General features: G+C 34.8%; 1 protein-coding gene across 16 annotated transcripts in view; it reads left to right on the top strand.

Annotated features, from left to right (window-relative positions):
- Sin3A (SIN3 transcription regulator family member A) overlaps window positions 1-22,394 on the top strand; it is an 81,683-nt gene that overhangs the window by 21,329 nt on the left and 37,960 nt on the right. For 14 of the 16 annotated variants that reach the window (XM_089647918.1, XM_089647917.1, XM_089647916.1 and 11 more), the window contains 2 exons: window positions 13,507-13,603; window positions 20,499-20,650. In XM_089647918.1, the coding sequence (XP_089504044.1) occupies window positions 13,507-13,603; window positions 20,499-20,650 (249 nt within the window). The remainder of the gene's footprint in view (window positions 1-13,506; window positions 13,604-20,498; window positions 20,651-22,394) is intronic. The other 2 variants (XM_089647930.1, XM_089647925.1) reach the window with 1 other exon arrangement.

Genomic DNA, 22,394 nt, shown 5'->3' with positions numbered 1-22,394 from the left:
TATTCGGGAAATAGTTTGCCAAACCTGCATTGCGACAGGGAATTCTGTTGAAGATCGGGACGAAGAATGAACGGAGAAAAACTGAATATTATATTTTTTCATTTTTACTCAATTTCAATTTTGTTTTAATAATGCTGTTAGAGAATTCAGTGTATTTCTATTCCTGGTTGTTTTTTTTCATGAGAAGTGTTTGTATTATGTATTTCATGGTTTTATACATAACAACTTTTTCCCTCTCAAACTATAATTTTATCACATATATATATATATGGCAACATTTTGATGAAAATATAGGATTTTTAGATATATCGCCCGGTCGTGAAATTCAAAAAGGTGCGTCTGCCGGTATGTTAATAAAATATTACAGGAACAAAAAACGAATATATAACAGAATATGAAATCTGATTTTGGGATAGCAAATAGTATTGTTTCACAAAACCGTAAACTGTAATTTGAGCAAGTAATCTAAAAATGAGTTGGGAATCAGAACAGGCGAGCTATTTGGGCTATGAGCACAAAATTTCTTTGGATAATTTATTTATTTTAGATGGACGATAATTTTGCACTCTGTATTCAGTTTCATATATTCAGAGGCAATAGGTATTTTTGTTCAGAATTAGCTTTAAAATTAAATTTATTAATAAATTTTTTAGTTTATCTTTCGTTACTCGAATTTCCACACCTTTTTAAATACGTCTATTTGAATGACACTTGTTTTTGGTTAATGAATGAATGCAAATCTTGGAACCGGAAATTAACTCACATCCCGAAATCTGATTGGGCTGAAACTCGACAGATGTACTCGTCGATTATAATGCATTCTATTAACTTTTGGTGGCAATCACATACACGCAGCGGACATACACCCATTTCTCTGGAATTGGATGACATTACAGCAATTTTTTTTTTTACATGTCACAATTTATTTGCATTCTCTATACCCACCTTACTAGGCTAAAGTAAGCCTAATATCAATGGAAGAGGATCGGCCAAAGTTCCTAAGAGTAGTTGTGTTGTATCACAGTATTCAATACTTGACGTAAATAAACACATCTCAGAGGGGGTATTTACCTCCAGAGAAGAAAAACAAACAAATAAATGTGAACATGTGGATTGTGGTCTCTTTGTTTTTATTCCCTTTGTTTCGTAATGTGTCACACATGCTTATGATGGGTGCATCACTTATACTACTGGGGCTAAGCATTAAATGTAATATAATAGCTGGCTGCATTTGAACCTCTCGTAAAGGAATTTTATCGATTTCATTCTTTTTAATGCTCATATCTATCTAGAAGTCATTTTGATTCCATTTTCTGCAGTTTTTTCTTTCAGATTACCCTTCAATCAAAGTCTTATTTTAAAAATTATAAATAAACAGTTAGAATCGTCCCTATTGGCCACAATTGATATCAAGTATTGTCTATTAAGGCGATGCACTACGTAGTAATGCAAAATCATGTGTTTTTGGTTTGAAAATTTGGTCACCTAGAAATGTTTCAGATGCTCTAAATAAATACAGCGAGTATAATACATCTTGACCTTTGAAATAATAGGGTATTTTTTACATAAGTCTTTTTATAAGCCCTGAAAAAAATAATTTATAAGGCCTATGAAAACTGCTTTAAAGTTCAAAATCTCCAACCTACGAACCCATTTTCGGTTATTGTTTTATTGTATAATGTGGCAAATTAAGTTATTTATAAAATGATCAGAAAACATTTAAATATTTATGCCTGAACATCCACAAAATAAAGTTTTTTTCTTGCCCAAATCAAAACAGCTCGATGGTGTTAAGGGCCTTCCTTACTAGCGATCTCAATCGTTGTATGAAGAATCATGAATTGTCAGATTCAAATGACAATCTAATAATAATAATAATAATAATTGGATAATTTGCAGAGCGCCGTTTTTGTGAAAAATCACCTCAAGGGCGCTGTACAATTTATTTCCTAGGATCTACATTTGTTATTTAGAAATGATACCAAAACATACTTACCTGGCAAGTCACTTCCAACAAACACACTTATATTAAAAAGTTTATGCTTATAAAAGATAGAACTGCACGCAGAGGACACTACATCAAAAAACACTGGTAGTCGCATGATCTTAAGTCTGCTATAGTTTTTTATTTTAATTTAAATGTATTTTAACTGTCTTAAAAGCCTACAAATTGTTAGTTGTTATCATTTTTATTTATTTATTTTTAATTATTATTTTTATTTATTTTATTTTATTTTTAGTATTTTTTACATTTTGTTAATTTAAATTTAAATTGCCGTCAACTGTGAAAGTGAAGGTTTCTGAAATTATGGATACGACTGTCTGAAAAGGTGCGTTTTAAGTTTAGACCTAAATTCTGTCGAGTCTGCGATCATTCTCAAATCATGTGGCAGTCCATTCCAGGCTTTAGGTCCTGACACGGCAAAAGCACGCTCACCGAACTTAGTATCTGGTGTGCGCTTTGGTTCCTTCAACCTTCCGATAGCTGATGACGTTGCTGACCTAAGGGTTGACTGTCGGGAGTTGGAATCTTCTGGAATACACAATTCTGATAAATAAGCCGGAGCCATTCCGTTAAGTGACTTAAATACCATCCAGCATACCTTGAACTGGATTCTTTCAGGACATTTGAGCCAGTGCAGATTTTTGAGATGCTCTGAAATGTGGGAGTATTTAGATACTCCGGTGATGAGCCTTGCCGCGGCGTTGAAAACGGATTGTAATTTGTTGATTTGACATTTAGGGAGACTTGCATATATTCCGTTGCAATAATCTAGACGTGAAACAACATAGGAATTGACTAGCAATTTAGTCGCCTCTGTTGGCAGGTTTCTCCGCACTGCTTTAATTTGCCTTAATTGAAAGAACCCCGTGCTTACAGTTCTGTTCACCTGAGTTTTAAGGGAAAAATTAGCATCCAGATCGACACCCAGTAATTTGATGCACGTTTTTGGAGTGATGTCACTTCCGGAAATGGTTATTGGGGAGTTTTCAATGTTATGCTGACGTCTGCTTGTAGCAGTCCACAGAAACTCAGTCTTTGTGGGATTCAGTTTCAATCTATTTGAGGTCATCCAGCGAGTAATTGCTTCTATACACTCAGTTATACGAATTTTTAGACTGTTTATTTCTTCTGGTAAGCAGTAAAAATAAACTTGCTGGTCATCAGCGTAGCAGTGAGATAGAAGGCCGAATGATTCTATTATTTTAGCGACATCATTTGTGAAGAGGATGAAGAGTAGTGGGCCCAGAACGGACCCTTGGGGTACTCCAGATGAAAGGGTTGCATAATTTGATTGGTTTTTTCCTACTTTTACGGCTTGTAAACGGTTGGCCAGGTACGATGTCAGCCAGGTCTTAACATCACAGTTTAAACCAAATGATTCATCTAATCGTTTAATAAGAAAGTCATGGTCAATCGTGTCAAATGCAGCACTCATGTCCAAGACTGAAAGAAGTGCCAGTTTACCCGACTCAATGGCAGTAGTTATGTCCGACAAAACACGTAGTAACCCGGTTTCTGTGGAGTGGAACCGTCTGTATGCAGATTGGTATTTAGTTAATAATTCATTTGAATTTAAGTGACATATGACCTGTGAGGCAGCGATTTTTTCTAATATTTTTGATATAAAAGGCAGATTTGAAACGGGTCGGTAATTTGAAAGATCTTCAGCGTCCAGTTGTGGTTTTTTTAATAATGGAGTTACGATAGCTGATTTAAGGGATTTTGGAAAGTCACCCGTGCTAAGTGACTTATTGAAAAGATGAACTAAAAAGGGAGCAATTTCATTGCAACACTTTTTCAGTAGCCACGTTGGAATAGGGTCGAGCGAACACTGCTTGTTCGGTGAAGTAAGAATTAATTTCCTTACTTCTTCTAGGGATGTAGGTTTGAAGGCAGAAAGGTTTTCTCTATTGCATTTAGTAAAATACGGTGGTGGAGCGTAGGTTGTTAGGGCTCGTATTGACTCAATTTTGTCAAGGAAAAACTTGGAGAAGATTTCCGGAGCTATGTCGATTGTATTTGGTGCATGGACATCAGCAATGACTGTCTTAACCGAGTTCCAAAGACTACGTGGATTTTGACGCTCTGAAGTGATCCTATTTGTCCAATATTCAGACCTTTTTGAACGGATTAAGATCGTGTACTCTTTTTGAGCCTGTATCCAATCGTTCCGTGATGTAACCCCCGAGTGTCTGTAGGACCTCTCCAATTTACGCATCAATCTCTTCTGGCTCCGACATTCTTCGTCAAACCAGGCATCAGATTTTCGTAGACGCCGAGTTTTTGTAGAAATTGGGGCATATGTATTTAAAAGGGTTGAAAGGATGGTGTTATAATCTGCTGCTAGTTTGGTTGGCGACTCTGTTTCCCATGCTCTATGTGTACAGAGCGGAGAAGCTTTTAGTTCTGACAGGAAGTCGTCAAAGTTAAAACCGCGCCATGCTCTTGATGTGATAGTAACGTAAGGAATTTTCGGTGGGTTAAAATCGATTTCTGCGCGAATAAGTCGATGGTCTGATAGTCCTACATCCACACTATCCGCTACCAGAAACGGACCGCTTGACTTTGAGATAAAAATGTCCAAAGTTCCGCCAGCATCGTGAGTTGGGGAATTAACCCATTGACGGCATCCGAAGCAGTCTAATAAATCAGTGAATTTAAGAGTATTTGGTGATTCTAGACGCTCTAAGTGAATGTTAATGTCACCTGTTATGAAAATATTATCGGAAAGTCCCACAACCCGCTCGAGAAAACACGAAAATTCATTAAAAAAGTCCAAAGTGATTTGTTTTGAACCAGGCCGGTATAGGGTAAATAAAATGAATGATGCTCCTGCAGACGAAACTCGGCATCCCAAGTGCTCAAAGGTTCGGTATGCACCAATTGACACCCTTGTTAAACGCAAGCCCTGGCGACCTAAAATCACGATACCCCCGTGATTTACGCTAGCGATGTTGTCATCCCGAGAAATTGTTGCTTTAGGTCGGGCTTCTTCTAGCACGACATAACCTAAAGCTCGGAGTCTCTTTATTGAAAAAGAGTCACTATTTTCGTGCCAAGTCTCAGTTATGGCCAGGACATGAAGATTCTGTTCGTTGAAAACCTCCCCTACCTCCTCTATCTTGTTATTGAGAGATCTAACATTCCAGGATCCTATACCTAGTTGACGGCTCTTAAAGTTTGCATGCCGTTGTATACAAGCATTAACTGTGTTATATTCTCTCTCCGGAATCGGGAGAATTTGAGTTGCTACTTTTCCCTGTTCTTTTGTTAGCGGTGACGTAACTATTTCGATGCTGTGTTCCAGATGTTTTTTCCTACTGCGTCCAGCTCTGCAACCACGAAACCTAATTTTACGGGTAGTTGTTTTAGTAATAACGCGTCCAAGGTTATACAGCGATATCTTTGCAGCTATTGCAGGGTCCAAATAGACACTTTCACTATTAAGTCTGAGTAGTGTGGCCCGGTCATATACGACATTGTTTACAACCATCATAGCCCAAAGGATACCCTCATAAATCACTTACACGCACTTGAAACTGTTCACTAGTCTATCACCGTGCACATGTGGTAAGCATTTAAAACCGACGACCGATGTTTTGCCTTTCACTGTGCACTTTTTGGATAACGTGGCAGATTTGAACTAAAAATATGTAAAACTTTATATTAAAACTTGAATTAAGCCCGAAGGGGCTACAGAAAAATTATTTTACTTTTATACACGTAAACTAAAACTTAATGCGGTTATTTTATGCTAAATTTACACCTGGAAAATTGAGGACTTCCCAGGATTTCAAAAATAAACTCGGAGCGCTTCCAAAAAGCAGCCGGCAGCCCCGAAGAGCGCCCGAATATTATTAATTATCTAAGTTATTAATCGTCAAAATATCGATAATGTAGCCACGCTAGGCTATCATAAATACATTTTTCTGTCGAGATATATGTTTTTACTAACAATTTATTTTCGTTAAATACTATAATATAATGAACATCTAAAAATTCTCCTACTCATTCGGCTCTATGAGGTGGCCGTGAATGCACGCTTTCTACGGTCCGTCGTGTCAATATTTTTTCAAAGTTCGAAATTCCGCGTAATTATTACACTTCCATGAGACGTTTCAACAATATTCCACTCTATGCGTTGCGCGTAGGGACTATAATAGTGTGTCGCCTTTTTTTATGTTTCATCTGTGCGTTTCCGTCGAAGCTGTGTAGTGTCAAATAGTATTATTAAGAATCAATTTATTGTTAACATTTTTTTGGGTTTCTAGGTAATAAACAATTTAATATTATTAAGAATTAATATATTGTTAACATTTTTTCGGGTTTCTAGGTAATAAACAATTTTATATTATTAAGAATTAATTTACTGTTAACTTTTTTTCGGGTTTCTAATAAATATAGTAATAAACAATTTGATGTTTTTAAAATATAAAAGTATATGTATAAAATATTCCAGCACTTACAATAAAATAAAAGAAGCACATCGTATAAAAATGTTTCAGCCGAAAAGATCGAATGCCGAAATCACTTACTTCGAAATTATTGCAAAAAACTTAAATCACTGTTAGAAGTATCCCTTAGCATTGAGGAAGATTGTGTCAAACCGTATTTTACGCCTGAGAACGTCTGTACGTTGTGCAATAACGTACCGGAAGACTATGAATTAGGAAAAATAAAACAGTTTTATTTGGATATATTGAATGGTCCAAAACATGTATTTGGAGACCACTCACTATGCAAGGAACGGGCATACTTTTGCAAACGGGATACTGGCGACACTAATTACGTACCCAATATGACTTCGAGCTTGATAAAGTCAAGAAACGCTTTTACAATTTTTGCATGCTACCCGAATTAATTGATCCTCGACATAATCGCTGCATGCCTATTAGAAATCCTGAGTATTTAGAAAAGTGCATAATAGCGAAAAGAAACAAAGTAAAATTGGTTTCAGCTAAAACCAAAACATGTAAAAATGAATTGTTTCGAAGAAATCAATAACATTTTATTTCATTGAAGTGTCTTCAGAAGAAATTTCATTAATATTCCTAATGTATGTAGTCCACATTTTTAGAAATAGGGAAAAGGAGGGTCAGAAAGTTCCTGGCTATTCAGATCTAGTCACTAAACAACTAAAGAAACAAACTACCTTAAAAAATTGAAAATTAATAGTATTATTACTTCAATAGAAGAGAGTCCAAATATAATTACTAATCATATAAATTACTTCTTCAGTGACATTGGTCCAAGCTTCGCTAGTAATTTGTGCAGTGCTAATAAAACTATTGAGATGTGTCTGGTGAATGATTTTAAATCTGAACTTCACGTTACAGGGGACAATTTTTATTTTAAACCAACTAGCATTTCTGAAGTCACAAATGTGATAAATGATTTAAAAATGTCTTTCTCGTGCGGTATTGATTCTTTAAGTGTTATGGTGTATAAAATGCATGTATCCGAATTAGCTTGTCTCATATCTCACCTTGTAAATACAGGAGTTTTCCAATAAGAGGTGTAATTTTGATATTTAATCGTAAAATATCAATGGTTTCGTTGCTTGTGTGGCACGTAGCGCCGTCTTGTTGAAAGTAAACGTTGTCCAGATTAATACCATCCGATTCCGGCCATAAAACATCATTCATTTTTTTTCGGTAGCGCAGTCCATTCACTGTTGTCCATTCTGTTTCTCCAGCCTCATTTTCAAAAAAGTTAGGTCCAATGACTCCGCCGGACCATAAACCGCACCAAACTGTCACACGTTGAGTGTAAAGAGGCTTTTTAACAATAACTCTTGGGTTTTTCGAGCCTCAGATGCGACGATTTTGCTTGTTGACGAAGCCACCGAGGTGGAAATGGGCCTCATCACTCAAAATGATTTGCATTTGATTCACTCAAGTGAATTTTCATAAGTTCAATGCGTTGTTGAAGCGTGTATCGTTCCATTTTATTAATGGCGTTGTTTCTACTTGTCAAATGTCAAAAAATGACAGCTTCAAAAGTAACATCTACAGAAATAGCGGGCTATTCAAAATAACACCTCTTATTGGAAAACACTGTATTAGCTTCGAGAGTGGGATGTTCCCTTCTCATTGTAAGAAAGCTAAAGTAATTCCCCTTTTTAAATATGGAGATCGTCTAGATGTTAATAATTACAGACCTATATTCTTACTCAATACTCTTTCAAAAGTGATAGAGAGATTAGCTATGTCGAGATTGGTATCATTCTTAGAAACATATAATATACTCTCTAGCAATCAGTTTGGTTTCAGAGAGAATAAAGGAACAAGTGATGTAGTGTTGAGGGTATTGTCCAAAGTCAAAGTCAAACATGAATACAATGTCCTGAAGGAGCTTGCAGAACTAGAAAGCATTACCATAGAAAAGTGTGGTCTTTTCATACATGAAGAGTATCCGTATATGGGTGCGACACCAGATGGAATTTCTTCTGAATACACCGTGATTGAAATTAAATGTCCTTTCGCAGCACGCAGCATGCTCATATAAGAAGCAGTAAAATCCAAAAAAATTATGTTAGCAAAAATGGAGAAATTCTGGTAAATACATCTCACGATTGGTTTTACCAGGTTCAGGGCCAATTACATGTAACAAAAAAAGCTATTTGTATGTTTGTTGTATGGACTGAACTCGGATAAAAATCGAAAAATTTTTACGGGATGACGAATTTCGGCAGACTAATATGGTTGAACAGCTGAATCGCTTTTACAATTTTTGCATGCTACCCGAATTAATTGATCCTGGACATAATCGCTGCATGCCTATTATAAATCCTGAGTAATTCAAAGTGCATAATACCGAAAAGAAGTAAAGTAAAATTGGTTTCAGCTAAAACCAAAACATGTAAGAATTTTTAAGAAGATCAATAACATTTTCATTGAAGTGTCCTCAAAAGAAATTTCATTTATATTCCTTATGTATGTGGTCTACATTTTTAGAGATAGGGAAGATGGGGGGTTGGAAAGTTCCAGGCTATTCAGATCTAGTCACTAAACATATCTACGCCGTTCTCAAGCAACTTTCAATCCTGAATTATGGTCTCTCACCAGGGTGATACTGAACGTATCTTCCACTTTTGAACGAGGTACAGATTCATTATATGTAACTATATAAAATTTATTTTAATTCTATAATATGACATACTTATATAAATTAAATTTGTTTTGTCCTCGCCGGCTTTTGAACCCGTGACCTCAAATTAAACTATACAATTTAGTATTAACAGTGCCCCGCCGCACTGCGAAACCAGGCTGGAACAAAGGGAAGCCTTTTGTAACTCTTTATAATTGTATTTATCAAAAAAAAAATCCAAATAAAAAGTTATATTAAATGTTGTTACTGAGAACCTCCTCCATGAATCAAGCTATTGCATTACATTCTAAAATATATTTTAACATAATTTTCATAATCACAATATCTTTAATTAATAATAATTTGTTTTGCTCTGTGCGTGTCTTGTATTGAATGGAACGCACCGGCCAGCTGCCAGGTGCAGCGAGTTAGATATTCGAATTCGCGCTAGAAACATTTAGTAGCGAGGGCCGTTAAGCGGGAATTTAAGCCTTATCTCCATCTACGTAAGGAGTGTTATTGATGCATCGCCTTAAGGAATCCTGAAATTTTTCCATATTCCTTTCCAAACGACATTCCTCTTGTTTTCACTTGACCCAAATTATTATCTCTTGTTTGTTTTTTTTTTTGCTGTTTTACTTTTACTTAAACTTATTGTTTTATTTTTACATATTGTTGTGCACTCTTATTGGACAGTTGATAATTTTATTTATCATATTTTTTTTAATGTTTAACCCTTATGTCTGTTTGCGAACATAATAAAATAATACAACACTCACAATAGCTGTAAGCTATTAAACAATGATATCAAAATATTTTTGCATGAGTGTTCCTCATCCAATCCAAAACCCTCCAATAAAATTGAAATTGGCAAACCGTGTGCTATTGGCTTTTCACCGGGTCTTCTACGCGCATAGCTTCCTCTATTCTCTGTATTTTACAGCGTTATTAAATTCCCAGCATACCTCTTATCTATTCAGCTTTCATGTAAATTCTTTATAGGGTACAGAGGGTGGTTCAGATGCTAACCTGACTCAATTGATATTTAAATTTATTTTTCATTTTTTTTAAATTTTAAAATGATGTACATCGACGGCTCCGCAGTTGGTTACCTTGGCTATGATTGAAGAGGGTGCGGGTTCAAGTCCAGTATGCCCAAGTATATTTTATTTTATTAATTTGTGGAACTTCACAGTGCACAAAAAGTTTTTGCAGTGCACAAAAACTGCAAAAGAATGTTTTTATAGAAATGTAAATGATGTTGACTAGTTTTGCAGTTTTAAATACATCTTTTTGAATTTGACTTCTGTTTTTGTAAATGAATGCAAATGTTGGAAGTGAATAACTCATTTCCTGACATCTGATCGAGCTGAAACTCAGCAGATAGACTCGTTGTCGATGGCAATGCATTCTTTTGTTGGCAATCACGCAATACAATATTAATAAAAATAGATGTATTATAATTAAAAGTATTTTTGTCCTACCGGTTGACTTTTTATAAAGTGAAATGCTTATCTATCATTTTGGAGGGTCTTATCTATGAATATGGGAAAACAATGGATGCGAGAATATAGAAAAAAAGCTATATTTGTACTTAAATGTTTAAATAAAATACATATAAATGAATGTTTAAATAAAAATGCTGTGATTCCTAAGTGTGTGCTTAGCTACGTCAATGCGTTTTTTAGCATCATTTTATTTTCCATTTTGGAAATCTATCTCCGAAGAGTATTATGCACTTTTTTTTTTACCAGACAGTAAAAAAACAGTATTCCAATTGAAGATTTGATAATTTGTAAAGAACGTCATGTTTTATTGGTTCCATGATAACTCCTCAAAATGACAATTCCATCACACCCATAAAAAGTCATTAAAAGTGATGAAACAAAATCTAGGTTAAATATGTAACCTATTTAACATAGTTTTTTTCCATCACTTTTCATAATTTTATAACACTTTTTATAGGTGTGTTCATTTTGACGAGTTATCCGGTCACCGTTTTTATTGTGGTGTTTTATAGTAAGACTAACGCTGGTGAAATAATTTGTACGAATAACATTTACAATCTCGCAGGCTAGCTTCATCAATAGCTGGAGTTTTTGAGGTTTACTGGAAAATAAATGACATAATGATAAAATTGGGACGTGGGCTGCACTTGTTTCGTAATTAAGGTTGAATATCTGGGTAAACTCTTTGACTAATGAGCTCTGGCATTATGAATTTTGCACAGATTGTCTGAATTTTGTAGGTTTAATATAATAATTTTTAGGTCAATTCCATCATGAGCTTAACATAGCCATAACATAACTGTGAAAAGATTTAACTCTTTCATATTTCATAAGTTTCATATTTTTGAATTTGAAATTTTTTTATGTGAATACTGCCCAACAGTCTACTGCTAACAGCCAGTGGGACTATGGTACCCTCAATTTGGGATATGTTGTGATGCCTATAACTGGATCTACACACTCCACTGACATCTTTTGGGCAATGTTGAAACTACAACTAATTATCAACACTACATTTATTAATATTCTTTAACCATTTCACTTTCAAAGTTGTATGTAGTAATAATAATATGGGAAAGAGAAAGAGATGAGACTTTGCCAAATACGGTTAAAGGCATTCAAGTAATGGTGGTTTGTCAATGAGTATCGAGCACAATAATTTCCATCATGAGTTATGGAGTGTTATTGTACTTAGACATGAGGTCATATTGTTAGTGTCATGCTTTTCAACACTATACGCTATTGTGAAATTGCATAATATTGTGTTGCTAACTGGATAGCATTTTATTCATGTCATTAATTCACTTAGTCCTCTCTATTTCCTTGAATGGTATATTGTAATAATCATTTGTGTTGATGCAAAATGCATACACAAGCTATAATCAGTAAAGTAATGATTTTTATACCAGATATTGAATGTGGATAATTAACAATAATTATTGAACTGGTCTTAAATAGGGCGCAGTCTGATAAAACAAATAAATAACGGAAAGTGAAGGAAAACAAATTGTTACTTCAGTAAGAAAGTTTTATTATCTTGTTGCAGATTGGGTCATTGACCCCTCTCCATTGGTTTATTGTTCATTGTCTACTTAAATAGGAATACACTTGTTAATCGGGAATTTATAATAAATACTTCAGTCCATCTAAGATGATGAGTTTCTTTATTATTGTAAGATAATTACAATGAATATCTAGCAAGGACATACGTCCATTCTGATTAAAGATAATTCTGGCAAGGGAAGGAGCTTGTCCTGAGCTACCGGCCCAGAGATTGGCTGTATTGTAACCGTTCAGGTACAGCCGGCATGTTGTCTCTGTCGTGTGGTTTTACTACTGCACCTATGGAAATATATTAAAACTAAATAACAATAACTAGATCTACACATTCTATCGACATATTTTGGGTGATATTGAAACTACATCTAATAATTAACACTACATTTATAAATATATTTTTTAACACTTTTACTGCTTTTCAAATGTGTATATAGTAATAATAATAATAGTATGTGTAGTACTGCACCCTTTTCATGTAATTTCTTTTTACTTTAAATTATCCCATACTAAATTTAAAGTACTGATTTTTGTTTCTCGGAAAATTGATTATCTGAATATAAAAGGAATTACAGAAATAATTTAATTTTGTATTTTTTGTCACGAAAATTATTGAAATAAATAATTGTTCTTGATTTATAGCAGTCATTATGAATTATTTACTGATTCTGCCTTAGGCTGTATTGTAACCGTTTGGGTACAGCCGACATGTTGCCTCTGTCATGTGGTTTTACTACTGCACCTATGGAAATATCTTAAAACTAACAATAACTTAAATTTTCTTGTAATTTCCCAGTCTTCTGAATGATTTTATATTGTTATGTTTTATAGAATATTAATAATTATAAGAGTGGAAGATAATCTTGAGTATCGCCCTGGTCCAATACCACCATTTAGAATCGAAACGTTGCTTGAAATTTCTTTGACCATGTTTGATGACCAAATCTGAATAGCCAGCTTCTTGTCAATCTTCATCTCCCCATATACTTCACCCCCCCCCCCCCCCATCACCTTCAACTCACAACATACCCCAATTAGGGATGCCGTAGTCTCACTGGCTTCAAAAGGTTGGGAGCAGTTGAGACTTATGCGGTTTCACATTTAAAAAAATATGCTATGCCATTAGAAGTATATTTTTAATTTTATTTTTTTTAAGTAATCTTGATGTGAGAACTGATTCCGTTCACTTCTATCGGTTTATTCCTTCGGTGGTTCACAGCTGCTGAAGAGTTCCAACTGCACAAAGACATGGCCCCAATTGGGATCGTATGTCCCACGCTTGTGATACCGGGAGTATCTATCGAACACTCTGTATAGCATTACTAACGATATATTAATCTTTTTCAGATCCAGCAGCAACAGTCCTCAGTGGCCAGCGTCCACACGCAACAATCCTCGGTGGGACTACTAGACAACTCCCACCAGACCACTATAATTGGTGAGAGTATGTTCCTTTTTGCTGTATTTCCAATACCATCTAAGTTACCACTCAAACTATCAATGCTATCGGCTTTTTTTTACAGTTCAATTGATATTTCAAAGCTGTCGTAAGCTCACGATGGATTTGACGTTGTGAGCCTAAAAAAATTGCTTTGACCAGGAATGAATGACTAAAATTGTGCCCCGCTGTCTAGGTTTTTCTGCTCCAAATGTTTGGTTTTACGCAGAGATGTGCAAAATGGGTACCCAAAACCATTTGAAATGCAAAATGGAAATGGGTCAAAACTTTTCCATTTAAAAATGCAAAATGGTTTTTAGAAAAGCATTTCAAATGCAAAATGCAAAATACCTATTTTCAAAATGCATTGAAAATGCAAAATGGTTTCTCAGGTCAAACAATCAAAATAATTATAGAATTTTGAAACAATTTTGTCATTTAATAATGGACATCAATGTAGAACAAACATATTACATGATGGTAAATCCAAAAACACCACGACTACGGATTATGAAACCACAAAAAATTTGCGCGGGACTAATGTTGCCAACGTAAAAACATAGAAACTGCTATCTAACATTTAATATTACAGCGTCATGGCCCCATGTTCAGTATTTTTTGTAATGGTATCACTCAATTGCCAGGGCTCCTACCAGGGAGCAACTTGACAAACGTAAATTATCTCTCATAGCGAGGTTGAGGACCGACTGATATTTGGGGCTTATGAAAAAAAGATGAGTGGAGATAGTAGGATATATGTTGTATGTTGCAAAAAAGCATTTAAAATGGAAAATGCATTGAGAAAAGCATTTAAAATGCAAAATGGAAAATACCCATTTTGCATTTCCATTTGAAATGGATTTATTTGAAATAAAGCACATCTCTGGTTTTACGGTCAATTTTAATCGTTTAATAAAACACTTAGGTCGAGTTGTTTATTTATAACTATTTGTCAAATTTCATTGTCAACTAGTGGACCCCACAATGCTTCGCTATTGCTAATGTCTTTCTCGGGCGTCTCTGACTTCTTCCACCATTCACTAATGTATACCACAATTTAACTGTTAAAAAAACTACATTACATTGACTTTAATTCAACTCCGTATCTCATTTCGGTGCAGAGATATTGCGTTAAGTATTCACCGGGCGTCCCCGACTTTTTCTACCATTCATACCACTCTCTCTGAACACTCCTGGCACTCTGGTCAACAACCTCAAGTTCTGTTATTGTCAAAGTACTGTGAAATGATAAATGAACTTTAATTTTATCTGAAATTTGATGAATTGTTCAAATTCTGTGGACAACCCGTCTTTAGGGTCAGTTTTTTTTTTTCACCGAAAAAGTTAATAATATTCAAGTTCTGTTTTAATTTTAGTTCTTTGAAACAGCCGGCCCATGATGAAATTATAACAGAACCTTTCATTTTAATTTTAATCTTAATCCAAAATTGGTTTTATTTTGGCTATATAATAATTTCCAGAAAATTAATAAATAATAAAATTTAATAAATCATTCAAGTTCTGTTATTATTCCAGTTCAGGAGTTCCGTGAAACAATTTAATGGAATTTTATCAGAACTTGAATAGAACCTTCTTCTTCTTTATGTGCCGTATCAGGTCCCCCCGATGTTGGCGATCACTCTAGAAAATTGTCTCTTTGTCTTGCGCTGCCCGGAATAGCTCCTCCACACTTCTAATGCCAGTCCACTCTCGTATATTTCGCAGCCAAGACATTTGTCTCCTACCAGGCCCTCTGCGACCCTCTATCTTGCCTTTCAATATTAACTGGAGCAAGTGATACTTCTCCCCTCGAAGTACATGACACAAATATGAAATTTTCCTGATTTTTATTAATCTAAGCAGTTCTCTCTCTGCTCTAGCCCGCCTGAGAATTTGTGTGTTGGTGATCATGTCGGTCCATGGGACTTAAGAGTATTCTCCGGTGAAGCCACATTTCAAAAGCCTCTATATATTATATACTATTTTAACAATTAATTTACTGTCTAATAAAGCAATAAAACTACGATTACCGTTGCTTTTACGAAAGGTTATTCTCGTTGCTACCCAAAATTTATTAGTTACTTAGGTTAACGCCTTTACATACATACAACCCGAAGGAGGGGGTCACTAGGTTCCCCCCGTGTATTGTGTCTCTTAATATTCCTTTTGCCCTTTGAAGGATTTTATTGCCCAGATTGAATAACAAATAGTTTTTTCTAGGATTACCCAAATTATAGAGTATGTGATAAGGTGATCAAAACTCTCGTTTGGGGAAAGTGTTCCCCTTCGTTAAATTAATTCTTCTTGAGCCACTCGCCTTCCATCATCACGGTTGGCGTCTTATTTAATAATTTACTCCCCGGCAGTAGCTCCAGGGCTCCCCTGGGTGCCCTAGTTTAAGAAGCGCTGTATTACTTGGACTACTGACATTATTCACAATTAATACGGAGAAACTTCGACGTTCACATTGTACGTAACAAGATTCTCAGTAAACAACAGCATTAGGCTATTATTAAAATTTCAAATAAAATCCCGGTATCTCCCACTCAATTGGGTTTCTCAGTATATCTGTCGCACTGCAAAATTTGGCAAATTAATCCCAATTATTTGTCAATTAGTCGATGAAATACAATTTGTTCGCTATTAAATCCACTACATACGTGAGCTAAATTGTAAGATAGAATCCAGTTTATTTCTACAGTGGTAATTATGTATTCTTACTATGGCCCCAAGGAAAAGGCCATCATTCAGAATCAAAATGTTGCTTCAAATGGCTTTAGCTGTGTTTAGTGCCTAGATCTAAATAGCCGGGTACATCCCAACCTTCCTCTCTTCCACCACCATTCTTCCATTCCATTGGCTCCTGACGGTTGGGACTCTGAAGTGGTAATCAAGTGAAGTATATATGTGTATACACAGTGTCCGGAAAGTCATAGTACAAACTGGTGAATCTACATCACATGGAGAACCCAAACTTTTTACTTTTCCATTTTTCTCAATACTCGAGGGTTAAAAAACTTTTTTTTATCCTCATTTTCTCTTCAACGCAAGAAAATTCATGAAGCAGATTATAATAAATAACCCTCTAGCAACCATTTTTTTTTTCAAATTTTATCTAAAAATTCCAACTTCAGACTCGATTTACTTGAAAACGAAAGCACAAATCACAAAAAGTCATATCCCAAAATTAACTGTTATACATTCACCAATTTTCCCACTTATACTACGAGTTTCCGGGCGCTGGGCATATTTTGATAAAATTTGCTAAATCTTTGATAAATATATGTAGAAAAGCACGAAAGACTGGTCACATATGTCCATTATTCTAAGTACATCAGACATACGGTAGAAAGGTTAAGTTAATGTTAAGCTTTAAAGCCAAGACCAAAAATAGTATCTGAAATTGGAATAATGTCTGGGGTTTTCGTGTAAGCAATATGTCATTGCATTTTTGTGGGATTTCCTTAAAGCAGACACGAATTATAATGCTCAGACAATACTCGGAAACATTGACATTCAATGTCTGCTATAAACCACAAGAAATGGGTCATTTTCCACATACGTTTCCCTCTTTGGTGTGAACCTGAAACACACAGCTTAGCATTCTAACGCAACACCGAGGCTGGTTCATAAATAAGTAATTATCATTTATTGGTGGTAAACTTCCTACTAACGGCTTGTGGTGAAGCAATCCATCAGGTCAATCACAATGTTGTGACAGTTTCAAGTTGACTAAAGACGTACACCCACCCCACCAGCTATTAGATTGGGTGATGATACATCATTTTTCGCCCACCCACTGTTTTTTCATTAGTAGGAAGTATTCTCTTACTGTAATATAAACAGTTCCTACAGCCTTACTGTAATATAAACAGTACCTATGGCCTTGCTGTCTCAAAAGCCATCAAATTATACAAAGTTAATTATGTGCTCCCCCTGCTGTTTGTTATTGAACCTGTTTCACTTTCTTTATTTTTATTTTCGTCTTTATGTGAATAATTAATTAATAATTGGATGATGTTATTGTTTTTTTATTTTTAAATTTTTACTAGGTGATGTGTATCCGGCATTGCTGAGGGTTATCCTTAGGAGATAGACATAAGCCATTGCAGACTTTTCTGTAGCCCTTTTTAAGATCTTTAATTTCGTATTACATTACTTGATTACAAAACATTGCATTATTCTACTTTTTATAAGTATAATAGGCATGTATTATATATATAAACCTTCTGGAAGAAATTCTCTAAAATGATAGTTAAAACCCTATAAAACTCAGTTACATAGTTGAGAAGAACTAAGCGCACAAACAGACAGACGCGGATAGTGACTTTATTTTATACTATTCATAGATTTGGTCATTAAACATGGTTTAAGTCATTTCAAGCTATATTTAGATTCTGAACAATGGTCTTTTACCACCTGGGACACCTTTTATAAAGTGAAAATAACCCGAATGTTTCATTCATTTGTTAAGAATGCATTATTAGTTCTTCTGATATATCAATATTGATAATATGACGTACAATTTTTTAACCTGTGAAAAATATTTGTTAAGTCTATACAGCTGTTGGTTGTGTGAACTCCCCTGTCTTTGCATTGGAAAATTGTGCCGGACAAATATTATCAAGGCAAGCGCAAATGTAAATTCTTTATTTGCTCCCACAAACACCCACTCATAGCAGAGAGAAATTTGTGATTTTTTTAAATGTGTAAACTTCAATAACATTTTAACTACCCAATCTATGGCACCCCCACCTGAAATAATGGAAGGAGAAAGGTTAGGTTACTGAACATATTTAAAACCTTATGAAGCAATATTTCAATCCTACCCAATTTTGATGCTGAGAGTACCATTCTGGACCGACTGAATCCTATTTGTGCTGAATGTACCTTTCATTCTAGTATGTGTTACATTTGGACAAAATTACAATAGTTTGAGCTGGGATACATAGATAGATGGCTCTAGTTTAGGTATTTCATTATTAATAATTAATGAGCAGGCAGCATTCTGCTGATGCTCTCATATCTACAGTACTTCAATAAGTTTAATAGTAATCCAATTGTTTTAAATTTTAAATAAGTTAATCCTTTTTCTCTCCAAATAAGAATTCAATCGAGCTTTAAGGATAAGCTTAATGCTAAATCACTATTTTGATTAATCTTTATAACGAAATTGGTGTACATAATGAATATTAAAAAAAAAATGCTTTAGATAATTTGAAGGTTTTCCTATCGTCTCGCTTGAGTAGAATACAAATAAAAAAATAAATTACTCAATAAAAAAATATAAATGTAAACTACAAAAAAAAAACATTTTTTTCAATAGTAATGTATGAAGGCGTAAAGGAAACAACTTTTAAAAAATTCAGTTTTATAGCTAAGATTATCTGTGACAGTTTCACTTGATTAACTTTTTTGCTTTCTTATAAAATTATTTACAAAATATATAAAAACCAGTTTTGTGCTTGAAATCGAATGTTTCTAGACTCCGTTTGTCAAGCGATTTTAATGCCTGTTGGCACATTTTTGGCTTGTAGCTTCCTCTTAAATCGGCTTATATTAGTAGAATCGATGTCATGTTGTGGAGGTTAGTTCTATGCAATTACAAATTTTAGAGATTATCTAATGATGTTTATTTTCACTGGCCAGAAATACTTAAGTTGTCTGTAGGTTTGAACTGTGTATTGTCATGCTTTTCTCATTCTGACAACACCATTCGATAATGAGGCCTTTGTCACTGTCAAAGTTAATCACGGGAATTGGTTCAGTGTCCTATTGATTGTTCGTTCATTAGTTTCTAGGAAGTGCATTTGAATATTTTTCAAGATCATGCCTTTTATTTATTATTTGTTATTGTCATTAGTTCATTACCTGCTGGAAATTTTAGGAAGTAAATTAATGGTACTCGTAATATAACAACCTAATGGCGTGAATACGTATTTGCAAGTAGAGCCTCAAATTATGGAAAAGGAACGTAGCAACCGCAAGTGACGTTTCGTGCCATTGCTGTTGCTTTGTTCCTTTCCCATAATTCGAGGCTCAGCTCGCAAATGTATACACAGCAGAAGAAAAGATATAGTGAACAAGGTTTGTGTAATTTTCGTTTTATGGATAAAATGGTTTTAAACATCACTTGGCGGCCTACTTTTCAAAGTCATTATTGATTAACTACAAATGGCAACAAGAATCAGTGAATCATCGTTAAACTGCACATCTACAGGTGTACTCATAGAAAAGAAAAAGCTAGCAATTTCTGTAGAAATATTCAGTAAGGTTTCCATGTTCTGTGGGTAAAATAAAAACCTTTTAATTTATTTTTTTACTATGATACATTTATTTTTAATTTTCAACCCCTTTTGGGCCGGCTAGTGGCCAATTTCAAAGATTTTTTTATTGTTTGACTAAGGATCGAACTTCCCTCACCAGGGACCAGAGACAACTGCGCTAACAACTGTGCCAAATCTTGATTGCGAAGGACCAACGTTTATTTTGTATATTAACTGCTGTAATGTCATTCAATTTCAGAGAAATGCATATATGTTTGCGTGTGTTCACGTAAAAAAAGTACAAAGCTCTTTGTCGATGACAATGCATTCTATCTGCAGAGTTTCAGCTCGATAGGATGTCAGGAAGTGAAAATAAAATCGAAATTCAAATAGATGTATTTAAAAAGAAACTTTTTGAATTAGCCCAAAATATGCGTTACATTATTTTGCTTTTTTTTCTTAACAATGACATCCGCAATCAGTACAGATCTAATTCTTTTTAGTGGGTGGATCTTTATATTCATAGCCAGTTCAATTTGTGCATTTAGTTGAAGATTCTGATGTTTCCAGTCTCGTCCTTATGATTATTTGTTGTAGTTTACATAAATACTAATAGTTGTTTCCTTTGTCCGTAGTGAGCACCCAGCAGGTGATAAACTACTCCAAGGGGGCCCTGCAGTACGCGGGTCCCGGGCCGCAGTATCCCGCGGGTGGTGGAGCCCCCAAGCCCCCGGCGGTGCTCTCCCAGCAGCCGCACATGGCGCCGCCAATTCAGCCCCGACACAAGGTAAACATTATCAAATGATGAGCCTTATTCACCCGCAATATCACACAGTTTGTCAGTCTGTTCTGCCGTTCCTTTCAATCTATTGCCTTGACCAGAATACTTAATTTTAATCTGGCATTACAGTATATTTCGTATCATTTCCAAAGGCTGATGTTTTTTTAGATTATTTTTTAAATTTTCATTATTATTTTAGTTTACTGGGTAAACAAACAGTTGGTTATACATATTTTATTTAAAAAAAATTAAATGTTATCTGGTTGTATGAACCAGAGAAATTTCTGCATATGTTTAATATTGTATCCAATAAATGATTAACGAAAAATATAAAGAGGAACAAAACGCGACTTAACCTTTCCGGGAGTAAGTTACGTAATGCTGACCGTGCTCTGGGGAGTGAGTTTTTTTTTACATAAATAAAAAATATATTTTTTGATAAAATTTTATGATAGTATGCTAAATAAATAACAGCCGATATCTCTGTCGATAATGATGTAAAATGTTTAAAATTGGCGTTAAGTTACAGGAATATGCTCATAGATGGCAATACGATGCATATTTACAAAGTATGCATCGAATATGAATATGCGACTCCTGTCGTCCATAGCCGTCCATACTCCTTTGGTGAAAGTGTGTACCGTCGTTCATTAGCGTCCATACTCCCGGAAAGACTAAAAAGTATGTAGATTGAAACAAAATGATCAAAGATAATAATTACAAAATAAAGAAAGAAATTCAATTATACTGATTTATTTTTGGGGTATTATGCCGTGTTGTCTACCTCCATCTTTAGCCAATGTTTTGGACAGCATTACAGCGTCCATCATCAGGGCAGATAGTGGTGAAGTGTGTGCTTATGTATGTAGATATGATACCGTGTTGCCAACTCCAATCCTCCAAGAGCTGGGGGCCTATTCTGTATCTTTCGAAACTTCCCTCCCACCGGTTTAACCGCTTCACAAACCCGTATTAACCCTTCCCTTACGGTATTCAAAAATTCCTCATCTGTGCTATACACTCAGTAAATATTTATATATTTTAATTACTTAATGCAATACATAAATGTATTGCGGAGAAATACCTAAAATTTAAACTCAGTATATTTAGAGAGATATTTTATTAATAAGAGACGATGTTCACTCAGTTGACAGCACCGGCAAGGAAAGGTTAAACTGCAAACTTATTGGTTTGTTAACCCGAAAGATACCGAGTAGGCATTACATTACATTGTAATTTAGTTTTGGGTGTTCTCGGTATCTGATAATTGACAGCTGTATTACCAGCTCTAGAGGATTGGAGTTGGCTAAAGTAGGAGGTAGTGCAACACGGCATAATACCCCAAAAATAAATCACCACAATTATTTTGGCCGCGAAAATCTCAAAATGAAAACGAGAAAAATAACTGAAAGTAGTCAAAATATTTATTACTTACCTTTTTTTCCAAAGGCGACTGAACCAGAGGATAGGAAAAAAACTAGTGTAATAATAATAATATAATCTTATCTTAATCTTCAATTATCAGGCAATTTTTAAGTCTCATTGCTTTTTGATGCATTTGTGCATCATTATATCAACAAGTCACAGTTATAGTATCTTCAGGTGGAATTCAAACTAACATGCCAGCAGTGCATTGTTCCTTCTGGTCTTTAAATCGTGTATTATTCCAATCTAATTTGCATATTATTTTAGCAACAGGGGCGTTGCTCATATCTGGGTGCAATTGCAGTTAAGCGTCTCTTTCTAAGCC

This window comes from Hesperophylax consimilis, chromosome 27, assembly GCF_061612785.1.
Source record: "Hesperophylax consimilis isolate HC1 chromosome 27, BYU_Hcon_1.0, whole genome shotgun sequence".
NCBI classification, from domain to species: domain Eukaryota; kingdom Metazoa; phylum Arthropoda; class Insecta; order Trichoptera; family Limnephilidae; genus Hesperophylax; species Hesperophylax consimilis.
Note: the sequence above shows the minus strand (reverse complement) of the source record. Positions and strands in the feature narration are given on the sequence as shown.